Below are 14,812 nucleotides of genomic sequence, written 5' to 3' on the forward strand. Positions count from 1 at the left end.
GGACTGTCTCTTTAAACAAACAAACAAACAAACAAACAAAAGAAGTACTTTTTTTTTTTTTTTGAGATGGAGTTTCGTCCTGTTGGCCAGGCTGGTCTCGAACTCCCGACCTCAGGTGATCCTGAGGCCTTGGCCTCCCAAAATGCTGTGATTACAGGCGTGAGCTACCATGCCTGGCCAGAAGTACGTTTTTTAGTCCTAGAAAATCTTTTTGTGCGTTGGGGATTGGCAGGGGGAGGATGACACTATACTAAATTTCCTTAATGCTCCGTTACTTTTTTTGTTCAAGTTATTGCCTGGCTCCTAGAACACCTCAGATACGTTTATGTATTTCTTTGCCCACTGAGGATCATGTCTGAGTATTAAAGTACCCTAAATCACAGCACCCCACAAGGATTTTCTATACCTGAGGGTCAGTAATTACAAGAGAAGACTGTCAGTACCACCCTGACACACAGACCACCCTGAGGCAGAGGAAAAGATACCTCTCTGGTATCCCTGGACTCTTCCAAACTCAGGAATAGGGAGGCCACAAACTTCCTGCTAAGCTCATATTTAGCTTCATGGGGTTCAAGAAGACCAGGCATCCTCACATGGGACAAATGTTTAACTTACCCCCAGATTCCGCTATGTCCTGATTCTTACCCAAGCACTCTTCACATCAAAAGAGACGAAGCCCTATATCAGCTTTTCCCAGCAGCCTCCCTCAGAACCCAACACATCATTCCCACCTAGCTACCACCTGGTTCAGGTTGTGACACACAGAGAACCTTAGCATGGACATGGATGGGAAGCAAGATTCACTTTAAGTTGGCATCTTCCCAGAACTTTCTCTGTGCCTAAGCCTAAATTTGTTAAAATCTTTAAAAGCTGAATATTTCTATACCTTAGATTAAAACATAAAATGTAGTCTTATGCTTCAGAAAAAGATGAAAATTAGTCAAGTAACCTTGCCAAAATATATGCTTGAATCAACCAAGGAAGAAAACTAAATAGAAACAATAAATAAACAATCTGAAAGCATTCTATATTGATTTAGCATCTGTAAAATTTGGCTTCAATAAATAAGGGAATTACAATATTCAACAAATGATACTTTTGTAAAATGCTAAGTCAGTTGGTAAAAATAAAGCTGGATCCCCAGTCATCAAAATAAATTCCAGATGAATAAAAAATATAAATGTTAAAAACACAAAAGCACTAGAAGGATTATTGAACTTCTTTTGTGATCTTCAGAAAGAATTTGGTCTTTCTAAGCATAACACATCCTAAAATCCAGAAGTTATAAAAGATTAAATTTGGCTATATAAAGATTAAAAACACACGTATGACAAAAAGAACAAAGTCAATGCAAAAGAGATACTCGGCAATTAAAAAGGAATAAACTTTTGATACATACAACATGAATCTCAAAAATACTAAGCTAAGTGAAGAAAACATAACACAAAAGACTACTGACTGTATGAATCCTTTACATGAAAGTCTAGAAGAGGAAAAACTATAATGACAGAAAGTAGATTGGGTTGTGAGGCCCCAAGGGGTCCAGAAGAAGGGACTGAGTAAAAGGAACCCAAAGGAATTTTAGGGGGTGAAGAAAATGTTCTACGTCATGAGTGCAGTGATGGTTACGTGACTAGATACATTTGTCAAAACTTACTAAATTATACTTACAATGGGTGACTGTTATTGTATATAAATTATATTCCAACTGAAGCTGACTAAAAAGTCAAATGAAAAAATGTTTACAACACATGACTAAGGACTAATTTACTTAATACAAATAATTCTTAAAATAGTAATGAAATAAGAAACAATGTGCTAGAAAAATGTGCAGAGAAAATAAGCAGTTCACAGAAGGAAAAATTACAGAGGACCATTAAATTCATGAGGAAATGCCCAACCTCAGTTATACTTTAAGAAATGCCTATCAGGCCGGGCACAGTGGCTCACGACTGTAATCCCAGCACTTTGGGAGGCCAAGGCAGGCGGATCACCTGAGGTCAGGAGTTCAAGACCAGCCTGACCAACATGGAGAAACCCCATCTCTACTAAAAATACAAAATTAGCTGGGCATGGTGGCACATGCCTGTAATCCCAGCTACTCAGGAGGCTGACGCAGGAGAATCACTTGAACCCGGGAGGCGGAGGTTGTGGTGAGCCAAGATTGTGCCATGGCACTCCAGCCTGGGCAACAAGAGCGAAACTCTGTCTCAAAACAAACAAACAAACAAACAAACAAAAACTTGCTGCAAACACTATTTATAGCAACAGTCTATCAAAAAACAAAGAAAATAGGAAAAATAATACATACACTTGCACACACAAAGAAAATTTCTGGAAGCTATGTATCAAACTGTGTTTAGTAAATACCACTGAGATATACGGAAGAGAGTAAGGGAAAGATTTTTATTTTTTATTTTTATTTCATTCTGCATTATTTGAACTCTTAAACTATAGAATCGGCACTGTTATTATAAAAAACCCACCTAGTTGAAAAACACAATTATTATACTTAGTATATTACAACTTTTATGGCATGGATTTACCTTTAGCTCGTGGATTTTCTGGCTTCGTCTGTCTCTTAGATTCTTTAACTCTTTCTCATCCCAGCATCTAGCCTTGTATTTTAAGTCACTTGACCCTCCAGAGATCACTCCAGATTTTAAAAATAATGTTCCATCAAGAGCTACTGTCTGTAAAATTAAAAATATTTTGCCCTGGAGAAATGTACATAAAGATACAAATAAAGACATAATGTGGCAATTTTTAAAGCTAAGTATAAAACATATGAGAAAAGCCACTTACTGAACTTTACTAATAAAATATCTAGTTTATGAAGAGACCCCAAACAATAAACAAACCACAAATATAAAACCCATTTTACTAAGGCCCAAAGCAATTCTAGGCAATAAATTATTGATTTAGTCTTATATCAATATCTGGGTTGGTTCCAATTTTTCCTATTATACACAATGGTTCAGTGAATAAAGCTTGTACACACATCATTTCATACACATGTAAGCTAATCTACATGCTAAGTTCCCCAAAGGTACAAGTGAGAGAACTGCCCTTCACAGAACTGGTATAAATTTAGGTTTCCACAGCAGTGAACAGAAGAGTCTCTTTCCCCATAAAGTGTTACTAAACATTTTGATGTTGGTCAATCTGACAGGTGAAAATAGTACCTCAGTGTAATTTTAATGGGTATTTCCCATACGAGTGAGGTTGCATTTTCATGTTTAAGAATTATTATATTTCCTTTTATGAAAACAAGTTTGTTCATATCCTTGCCCATTTTCGCACTATATTATTGTTCTTTTCCATAGTGATTTGTAAGAACATCTGCTCTTTACTATGAGCTACAAATATTTTCCCCAGTTTGCCATTTTTCTTTTGATTTTTCTTATGGTAGTCTTTGCCATGTAGAAACTCTTTGTTAGGTGAATTCATTCATCTTTTATAGCTTTTGGGTTTTTTGTCATATTGGAAAAGCCTTCCTGTCTCTGAGATTAAGAAAAAATTTCCCAGGCCAGGAGTGGTGGCTCATGCCTGTAACCCCGGCACTTTGGGAGGCCAAGGCAGGCAGATCACTTGAGGTCAGGAGTTTGAGACGAGCCTGGCCAACATGGTGAAACCTTATCTCTACTGAAAATACAAAAATTAGCCAGGTGTGGTGGTGGGCACCTGTAATCCCAGCTACTCGGGAGGCTGAGGCACGAGAATCGCTTGAACCTGGGAGGCAGAGGTTGCAGTAAGCAGAGATTGCACCACCGCACTCCAGCCTGGGTGACAGAGCAAGACTCCATTTCAAAAAAAAAAAAAAGAAAAGAAAAGAAAAAATTTCCCATGGTTTCTCTTAGAAATTTTAAGGTTTTACTTTTTAAATTAACATTTCTAATTCATCTGGAATTTATCCTGATACAAGGAATGAGTTTTGGATTAACTATATTTTATTCCAGGTGGTAACCAGCAAAGTGGTACCCTGCACTTTATTCACTATTGTTTAATATGTGCAATTTTGGAAAAAATAATCTTTTCACAAATTTTCCAGCTACTTACTGACATTTTTCTGGGTCTGTTTTTTGCTTCACCATATTAAAAGGGCACAGTATAAATAGATCTTTCTATAACATATATGTTTTAGAGTAACAACCAACCAGTCTATAGGAGAAGAAAATAAATAATTGTATCTCTGGTTAAGTGGAACAGATAGAATAATTACATTTATGTAAAGAGATTCAGGATTTTTAAATTTTGGTAAATAAATTTTTTAAATATGTTAAAACTGAGTTGTCACTAAAATATGGTGCCCAAACTATAGCTAGCAGAATTGATGTAATTCATATTTGTAGTTTACAGATACTGTATGTAGTTTATACATACTATAGTTTATAACTAAACAAGTAAACCAAAATATTTAATACTACTTGCAATGTTTGACTAAAGAAAATTCTATAACATGGTATCAAGTATATAGAAAACCAAAAGCACAAATTGCAGATGATTCACCAGATGATTTCTGTGAAAATGTGACATCTATCCAATTGTTTCATCCAATCTAAAACACAGAGAAAATTCTTTCAAAGTTTCTGAGATATAATTAAGATACAAATAAGATAAATCTGATTAAAATTTTGAAATACTGATAAAAATAAGATACAACCTAAAGGGGTAAAGATATTATTGTGAACAAGATAGAAACCATAAATATTTTTTATATGAAGGAATAAGCAATCATATCTTCATGTGACTTCTTTGACTACACAAATCTTCAAATATCAACTCTATGAAATATGCAAATATACAAAAGTCAATGTTAGTGCAGTTAATTAGGCAGCAAAATAAGAAAAATACTTAATAACTTACTACCCTAGCTTAAATTTAACATGTAGAACTCAATCACAGTGATTACATTATGCTTAAGATTATTGATCAGAAACACCAAAGTGTATGAAAAATTAATCATGTTAGATAAGTCAATAAATTTAACACTGGAAATCTTCATGTCTCATTAAGAAGTGCCTGCTTTTTGTTAATTTGCAATTCTGGACATTCCAGATTAAATGTGTTAATTGACTAGTAAGTAATAAAATTACTACCAGTTTTTGAGAGCTATTTGCCAGGCACTATAATAGCATTTTTCATGTTATTACTTAATTTAATTCTCATAACCCTATAAAATAGGTAATATTATTTCCCCAATTTCAGATGAGAAAACTAAAACTAGAGGTTTAGAAACTTCCCTAAAGTCACATAATTAGTTACTAAGTAGCATCACTGGTCTTACTTTATAGCTTATACCCTTAAGCATTATGTTATATGTCATCATAAATGTAGTTTTTTAAAAAACAACGTAGTTTTTTAAAAAAAAAACGTAGTTTTTTTTAAAAAAAACGTAGTTTTAAAAAAAAACGTAGTTTTTAAAAAAAAAAACGTAGTTTTTAAAAAAAAAACGTAGTTTTTTAAAAAAAAAACTACGTTAGATTATTTGAGTTTAACATTGCTCAACTAAATACAAATATAACTAAATACTCTCTATTCAACTGAGAGTAAAATAGTACTTATTTTTAAGACCAAAATTATTCCCTCAAGATACTTGTATTTAGTAATCTCATTTCAATTGTGTTTTCTAGAAATTCAAATATGTTAAACCTTGAATATGCAAAAGGACAGTTAGTATCTCCACTAAAGTATGGAAGAATTAACCCACATTGTAAAATAAATACCCAAAATCTTTCCTGGTATTCAAAACCACAGGTACCATGTCCAGGGTCCATATAAGGTTCAAAACAACAACAATAACAACAACAACAACAACTAACTGCTTTAGGATATTATTAAAATAAATCTAATTTCCAAAATTATAATTTATGATGTTGAGAAATGCTATAAGAGTTTTTTTTCTAAATTCAACAGAACATTATAAAAACCACTGAAGCCATAACCACCTTAGGTTCTATGTTGGTTCTCTTTAGAAAAAAGAACATATAAAATGCATATGTAAATATTTGTGTGTGTTTGTATATGTTAGTCTTATAAATACTACTTCAACTTATCCAAAGGTGTGATCCAAGCCTCTTTTCTTACTTTCTGTCTTTCAGGTCCACCGAATGCAATATGCCTTGCTTCTTCCACAGTCTCACAAACAAGACCATTTCCACACACAAACTGAATCACTTTCTTCAGCTGAGGAAACTGAGTTTTTATGACATCAATCACCATTTTACAGCCTTTAAGCTCCCTTAATCTTTCATTGATTGGCTTGATCTAAAGGGTTTTAAAATATTTAACATGTTACATACACTGAAATAAAAACCAAACGTTCATTATATTCTTTCTCACAAAACATATATACGCATGGCAGCAAAAAGTTCAACAGTATGTACCCAGCCAGGCGTGATGCTCACGCCTGTAATCCCAGAATTTTGGGAGGCCGAGGTGGGCAGATCACTTGAGGTCAGGAGTTCGAGACCAGCTGGCCAACATGGTGAAACCCTGCCTCTACTAAAAATACAGAAAAATTAGCCAGGCATGGTGGCACATGCCTGTAATCCCACCTACTCAGGAGGCTGAGGCAGGAGACTCACCTGAACTTGGGAGACGGTAGTTGTAGTGAGCTGAGATTGCACTACTGCACTCCAGCCTAGGTGACAGAGTGAGACTCCGTCTCCAAAACAAAACAAAACAAAACAAAACAAAACAAAACAAAACAAAACAAAAAAACAGTATGTAATTACATACCATAAAAGATTGATAAGAACATGATGAAGTACATCCCATCATTGGTTTGGGTAATATTTTTTAAAAACAAAAACTTCATCAAAAGCCAGAAGATGTAATTTCCAGTTTAAACTCTGTCACTAACTAGTCAGGATAAAACAATGCATAGGAAGTGTTCCACAAAACACTTTCAAAATCATAAAATCTAGTGAAAAATAATGCCCATTTTAGATATGTGTCAAGAGAGCAGCAAAACACTATGAAATTTAAAAAACCACTTTTGGGCCAGGCATGTAGCTTATGCCTAGAATCCCAGCACTTTGGGAGGCTGAGGCAGGTGGATCACCTGAGGTCAGGAGTTCAAGACCAGCCTGGCCAACATGGTGAAACCCTGTCTCTACTAAAAACACAAAAATTAACCGGGTGTGGTGGCAGGCACCTGTAATCCCAGCTACTCAGGAGGCTGAGGCAGGATAATTGCTTGAACCCGGGAGGTGGAGGTTGCAGTGAGCCGGGATCACGCCATTGCACTCCAGCCTGGGTAACAAAAAAAAAAAACCCACAAACAAAACACTTTCGACTTAAATGATCAGGAAAGCCTTCAGACCTTCTTAGTCATGACTTTTAGGTTGGGTTTACAACAGATCACAAAGTGTCTGCAATGTATTACCAAAACCCAGCAAGTACGATCTCACTTTTTAATAAAACAAAACAAAACAAAGCAGAAAACTTATATACAACCAAAATGTGTTGAGTGTATGTGTGTGTGTATATACACTTGGGAATATGTAGTTATATAAATTGAGTGTATGGAAGCAATCTAAAGTAGTTACTATTAAGGAATCAGGCATTATGAAGGGGTAGGAGTATTCCCTTTATATTTGATACACTTCTGTGTAAGATTTTTTAAAAATGAGTTTGTCTTGAAAAAAACCTCAAGTGAGAAATAAAACAGGATTGTAACAGGCAGATGAGATGGGGTAAAGGTTTTAGTGAGCAGAAGGTAACAACAGTGTGGAAGTACAAAAGGGAGGTCTGGACCATGAGTAACACCAGCCAGCATTTGCTGAGCCCCTCCTCTGTGCAGGTCCTATGGCAGGTGCTTTATATGTAACAATTCCTTGTAGTAATCCAATAAGGTAAGAATTAATTCTTCCATTTCCACACATGGAAAACTGATGCTCAGAAAAATTAAGAATAGGACAGGTGTGGTGGCTCACGCCTGTAATCCCAGCACTTTGGGAGGCCGAGGCGGGCGGATCACCTGAGTCAGGAATTTGAGACCAGCCTGACCAACGTGGAGAAACCCCGTCTCTACTAAAAATACAAAAAAAAAAAAAAAAAAAAAAAATCAGCCGGGCGTGGTGGCACATACCTGTAATCCCAGCTACTTGGGAGGCTGAGGCAGGAGAATTGCTTGAACCTGGGAGGCGGAGGCTGCAGTGAACCAAGATCACGCCACTGCACTCCAGACTGGGTGAAAGAGCAAGACTCCGCCTCAAAAAAAAAAAAAAGAAAAAAGAAAAAAAAAATTAAGAATATATTAGTAAGAGCTAATTAGAAGTAGGGCTGAGATTCAAACTCAGAGCAGTCCAGCTCTAAGGCATGTGCTCTTAACTATTATGCAGACTGCCTGCAATTCAGGGTCTTGACTGGTGAACCAAAGAGAACATTTTCTTGAGTAGTCAATGAAAAATCACTGAAGGATATCAATCATGATATGACAGAGTTCCTGCTTCATGAATTTAGACTCAGCATATGTTAAGGTATCTCAATACATACCTCAAGGCTCAAAATTTAGCCTTTTCCACAAAGAGCTAACACACTGGATCAAATATTTACAATTGAGGCTGAGTTGGCATTTCCAACAGACCATACGTCTTATCCATTTCCTATACTTTGCTATATAGGACAGAATATATTGCTGGCTAATAGGTAGAGTGGTGCACTGCTAGTGCAATGAAATCAAAGGTAGAATTCTGTAAAAACTAGATAGGGAAGAAATGATATGACGTCAAGAAAGAGAGTAGCCACTTGATATTATTCTTTGCTTGCCAATGTATTTAACACCAGTCATTTAAATGATTGCCTAACTGGCATCCAAGCTACAATTTTTCTCTATCATTATCATAGTTTTAGGCATAAGATCATTCTTTAAAAGACAAGATTTTTATCACTATAAATACCAGGCATTACAAAGTTCTTACATCAAGGTAATCTAGAGCGAGGAATGTCTCAGGTTCAGCTCTTTCCTCCTTCAGAAATCGAATACAATCTTTTGCTACCTTTTCAGAGGCTACAACAATGGCAGTGATGTACCGGCCAAAAACCTTAGTAACAGCCAGCTGGTATTTCTTATGAATAGGATGACATAGGTCAAGTAGTCTTCCAAACTTAGCAGGTTTCAAAAAAGGGGAGAAAAACAGATATATTAGAGTGAAATATATAATTCATTGTTTTCTAATGTAGCAAAGTAGTGCAGACAAAAACTAATTTTATAAAATTACATACATCATAATTAATAGAGTTTTATTCAAATAGACCTAAGCTTCATTATGCAATGTCCATCTAGCTGTGTAACACTTCATTTAAAAAAAGAGTAGCAAAGAGGGACTAGCCTTACCAAAATATTAAAATATTTTCTAAAACTACACAATTAAATAATATTTATTTATTCCCTTATCTATTAAACAAGAATCTATAAGGGACCTACTATTGCAGGTACTGAGCTAGATACTGGATAAAACATTAATGAGCAAAGCAGATACTTTCTGACCTCACAGAATTTTCAGTCTAGTGAGGAAGACATAAATAATCAATAATCACATGTATGTACAAAATGGAGCTAGACACTGACAGAGAGTGCTCTGAGAATATTTAACAGGGACCAGGTCGGCATAAGAAGTCTAGGAAGGATTTCCAGCTGGGTGTGGTGGCTCACGCCTGTAATCCCAGCACTTTGGGAAGCTGAGGCGGGCAGATCATGGGGTCAAGAGATCGAGACCATCCTGGTTAACATGGTGAAACCTTGTCTCTACTAAAAATACAAAAATTACTGGGCGTGGTGGCACACGCCTGCAGTTCCAGCTGCTCGGGAGGCTGAGGCAGGAGAATCGCTTGAACTCGGGAGGCAGAGGTTGCAGTGAGCCGAGATCACGCCACTGCACTCCAGCCTGGCAACAGAGCAAGACTCCATCTAAAAAAAAAAAAAAGTCTAGGAAGGATTTCCACGAAGTGTTACTTGACCTGAGACCTGAAGAATGGTCAAGAATTAATTAGACTAAAGTTCAAAAACTTTACTAGAAAATGTTTGAATGTCAAACATCGTGTATCAGCAGTCTCTAGAATATCTCAAGGTTTAATTTTGTATCTTTGGACTTTTTCCTCCGTTTGTTACGTTCTACTTCAAGAATACCATTTTCCTATGATAAACCATCACTGTCTTTGCTGTTTAAATATCTTTGACTTTTTCTTCTCCATTAATTTGTGATTATCTCAAGCCTTTCTTCAGGGTCAATAATTTGATTTTCAGCTGTGGAATCCATTATTTGCTACCTTTTTTTTTTTTTTAAAGAGATGAGGTCTTCCTATGTTGCCCAGGCTGTCTCAAACTCAAGTATTCTCTTGCCTCAGCCTCCGAGTGGCTGAAACTATAGGCGCACACCATCACGCCTGGCAGCTACTTCTAATTTATTAGTATTTCTTGCTATTAATGCTTCTAATTTGTTAATTTGTCTATGTTATTTATTACTTACATGCTAACTATAATTATTCAGTAATAATGCCTAGTCTTGATTTGTTTTCACAGCTTACATTTTCCTTTTTATCTTATTGTTTTACCTCATATTTGAATCCAGTTTTATAAATTCAAGTTCTCATTAAATTGCCCATAGTGCAAAACATTTACGGGGATTTTGTTCTGTAACCTTCTAGACTGGGCTCTTTGACTTCTAAATGTTTTTAAATAGTTTCTTTCTCTTTGTTGTTATTATATGTACCTATAGCTGCCACAGTGATTCTTTTCACTTTGCTTATGTTTAACGTGAGTAGCTCTGTTCAGATCTTTGATTTGCTATGGTGGATAACTTTCTTAATTCCCTTTCTCACAGAAGTGAGACAATTACCTCCTCTGAGCAACAGTTGATAGAATAAGTATTTCCTATTCTGTTTACTTTCTTGTAAGGGATTGGATGGTAGGGGCAAGTGAGAACTCGCCTAAGACTTTTAAAGAACACACTTCATTTAAGTACCTGAATTCTCTCTCATTTGAGTTTTTAATTAATATCCCATACCAAGGTTCTTCTACCTTGAGGCAGGAGGACAAATCCCATCTTGAAGAGAGGCCTTCAAAATGGCCTCTCAATTTTAAAGCACTAGTAAGTGAGAACTTGGGTCTTCACTTCCATTAGAGAGCATATGAGCTTCACATTCCCCAATTCACCAGTGTTTTTTTGTTTTTGTTTTTTTGAAAGAGTCTCACTCTGTCACCCAGGCTGCAGCGCAGTGGTGCAATCTCGGCTCACTGCAACCTCTGCCTCCCGGGTTCAAGCAATTCTCCTGCCTCAGCCTCCCAAGTAGCTGGGATTACAGGCATGCACCACCACGGCCGGCTAAATTTTTTGTATTTTTAGTAGAGACAGTGTTTCACCGTGTTGGCCAGGCTGGTCTCAAACTCCTGACTTCAAGTGATCCATTCACTTCGGCCTCCCAAAGCGCTGGGATTACAAGCACCCAGTTCACCAGTTTTTAAATCTCTCTCCAGTTAGAAGAGGAAAAGGAAACACATACATGTGAGTTTGCTTCTTGCTAGATCAAGGAATACTAGGTGAGAATTCTCAGGAATTAGTCAATTTATCAGTTCAGCTTCTGTGGAGTTGAGAAAAAGCAGTGCTATACTTCAATACTTTTTTTTTTTAATCCCAGATTATCACCATTTTCTAAAGTTTATGGCATCAGGTCGATTTTTTTTTTAACTAGTTTGTGTGTGTGTGTGTGTGTGTGTATGTGTATGTGTTTCACTAGTTTTTGTCACTTGGATAGGAATTGGGGGATCCAGATTTTGTGACCTAAACTTACTCCTCCATCATTATCCAGAAGTCAAAACCAACATTTAAAAGTCAGAAAGTCAAAACAGATGCTATAAAGGAGATGAAGATGGGTGGCCAGAGACATAGGAGGAAAACCATGAAAGTGTGGATATGGAGGCCAATGGTAGATGTTTCCTTTTTTTTGGAGACAGAGTCTCACTCTGTCGCCTAGGCTGGGTGCAATGGTGTGATCTCAGCTCACTGCAAACTCTGCCTTCCGGGTTCAAGCGATTCTCCTACCTCACCCTCCCGAGGAGCTGGTATTACAGGTGCCCGCCACAATGTGTGGCTACTTTTTGCATTTTTAGTAGAGACGGGGTTTTACCATGTTGGCCAGGCTGGTCTCAAACTCCTGATCTCAGGTGATCCACCAGCCTCAGCCCCCTAGAGTGCTAGGATTATAGACGTGAGACACTGCCCTGGCCGGTAGGTGTTTCAAAATAGAGCAGTGGTTACCAGTCTCAAATGCAGAAAACAGGCCATATCATAAAATAAGGATTGCACAGTATACACTGATGTTAGTGACAAGCGGGTCAGATGCCACCCCGATACAAAAGGAAATAATCTTGTGACGCTGGCACCCCAAGCAAGTGATACTGTATTCTGGCTAATGACATACACTACCAATACCGGATGCACAGTCAAACTTAGAGAATAAAAATATGCCAATGATGTCTGCTGAAAAAATATTTCAAAAACAAATAAAATCATGAAAAACATGAGGTTTAAGGCTATGTGTCTGGGGGGCTCAGACTACTTCACAGCATCCAAGTCCTTTTGGGGATACTGGCCACAATTTGAACTTTCTGAGTACTATGTTCATGTCATGCTTCTCCCCAATAATTACATATCTACAGCTACTACTGGAAGTTTTACCCTAATTATTTACTGTTACATTTTAAATATAAAGAGTCAAACACAAAACTTAAAGATGTCTGAAATAATATTGCTTTGTAATTATGGTAATATTTCTAATCCCAAATGAGAAGATACTGTTGAAAGCAAACAGGAAAGCTTAGTTTTTTTGTTTAAATTAACTATTCATTCTCATTACCACAGAATCTGGGTACAGTCTTTTAAGGTGTTCCAGAACCTCTGCTCTCTTTTGCTGACGTTTTCCCTCATGGGTATCAATCCCAGCATTCTGCAATTCACTTCTAATAAGATTCAATTCTTCATTAACTTCAGACATTCTTGATTTTGTTTTTTCAATTTCATTCACTAGGGTTTCCTCTTGCTGTTTTTTCTCTTTCAAGCAATCCCTACAAAATAACAACAAATTATATAGCAAAATGACAAACCAAAATTTAGGAATTACCAGGTACAACATACTCTTGTCTGGCATTGCAGGGGAATAGAGCAGTGCTCTATCAATTTTTAAAGGGTAAAAAATGCAATAACCCTGACACCAAACATGGGCAAAAAAGATTTTGCTCATTCTTTGTTGATTTGAAAAATGTGGCTGGGTCAGGTGGCTCACTCCTGTAATCCCAGTACTTTGAGAGGCTGAGTGGGTGGCTGGCTTGAGTCCGGGAATTTGAGACCAGCCTGGCAACATGGCAAAACCCTGTCTCTACAAAATACAAAAAAAAATTAGCCAGGTGTGGTGGCACACACTTGTAGCACCAGCTATTCAGGGGGCTGAGGCAGGTGGATCACTTGAGCCCAAGGGGTGCAGGTTGCAGTAAGCCATGATCACGCAACTGCACTCCAGTCTGGGCGAGAGTGAGACCCTGTCTCAAAAAAAAAAAAGAAAGAAATACATAAATAAGAAAGCTGCAAGGGGTGCGATGGCTCACACCTGTAATCCTAGCATTTTGGAAGTCCAAGGAGGGTGGATTGCTTGAGTCCAGGAGTTCAAGATCAGTCTGGGCAACATGATGAAACCCCATCTTTACCAGAAATAGAAAAAATTAGCTGGGTGTGGTGGCATGCGCCTGTAGTCTCAGCTACAGGCTGAGGTAGGAGAATCATGTGAGCCCCGGAAGTTGAGGCTACAGTGAGCCATGATTGTGCCCCTGCACTCTGGCCTGGGCAATGGGAGTGAGACCCTCTCTCAAAAAATAAAATTGCTGCAAGAAATTTTTTTTTACTCTACCTACATGCATGTCTTTGTATACTCCTCTAACTTCTCTATTCGTTTTTTATGATCTTCTATTTGTTCTTTTATTTGTTTTAGATTTCCCTAAAAGAGGAAATGAAATCTAAAATCAATTACAGCAATTCCAAACCAACAAAATTACATGCCTAGAACTTACTATAATATTATAAGCTGTTATAAAATTGAAAGATATCAAATATAATTATATGAAAACACTTACCAGAGCAAATTACAGATCAGGGTTCAACTCCTGACTCTTTGCCATTTGCTAGATATTTGATCTCTAGCCATTTCTCTCTGTAACTTCAAACTTCAAGGAGATTATTTTCAAATATCTATATAGTTCTTACCCCTTAACTAATTTACTCAACAAATATATTAGGTTGGTGCAAAAGTACTGCAATTACTTTTGCAACAACCTAAATATATTCACTGGCTACCACGTGATAGGAACTAGAGGTACAGAAATAAGCAGGAAAGAGTCCCTGCCCTCAAAGAACTAATGTCTGGTAGGAGAGACAGACAATTAAATAAGTAATTATAGTAGAGTGGTTTTGTGTTATAATAATATAGGAACCTATAGGGCAACTAATAGCCTTGTGGATGAGGATTTCAGGAAAGTTTTGTTCTATTCACTTTATCATTAAATCCAACTGGAGACTACTACAAGTCTTCTCCATCTGTCTGCAACTACATGTGTTCTTCTTATTGTTTTTTTGTATTCAAAAGACAACAGCAATTCAACCAACACTTACTGACATCTACTAAGTGCAAGGTTTACAATGGACACAATTAGAATCCTGCCTTTAATAAGCTTCCAGTCCAGTAGAGAGGTACCAATTAATTTTAATTTTTATGCGATCTGACAAAAGCCCTTAGATACAGACAAAAAATTGGCTGGGCA

General features: G+C 36.9%; 1 protein-coding gene across 2 annotated transcripts in view; it reads right to left on the bottom strand.

Moving 5' to 3' along the window:
- Positions 1–1,217: 1,217 nt before the first annotated feature.
- The window catches only part of SMC1B (structural maintenance of chromosomes 1B), a 31,431-nt gene continuing 17,836 nt past the window's right edge, over positions 1,218–14,812 (bottom strand). Inside the window, exons 8-13 of one of the 2 annotated variants that reach the window (XM_032137970.2) lie at positions 13,910–13,992; positions 12,862–13,069; positions 8,928–9,113; positions 6,088–6,267; positions 2,547–2,693; positions 1,218–1,268 (exon numbers count right to left, since the gene is read on the bottom strand). In XM_032137970.2, coding sequence (XP_031993861.1) covers positions 1,233–1,268; positions 2,547–2,693; positions 6,088–6,267; positions 8,928–9,113; positions 12,862–13,069; positions 13,910–13,992 — 840 coding nt within the window. In that variant the 3' untranslated portion in view covers positions 1,218–1,232. The remainder of the gene's footprint in view (positions 1,269–2,546; positions 2,694–6,087; positions 6,268–8,927; positions 9,114–12,861; positions 13,070–13,909; positions 13,993–14,812) is intronic. The other variant, XM_058431405.1, reaches the window with a different exon arrangement.

Source organism: Hylobates moloch, unplaced genomic scaffold (genome assembly GCF_009828535.3).
Source record: "Hylobates moloch isolate HMO894 unplaced genomic scaffold, HMol_V3 SCAFFOLD_19, whole genome shotgun sequence".
In the NCBI taxonomy this organism is placed as follows: Eukaryota; Metazoa; Chordata; class Mammalia; order Primates; family Hylobatidae; genus Hylobates; species Hylobates moloch.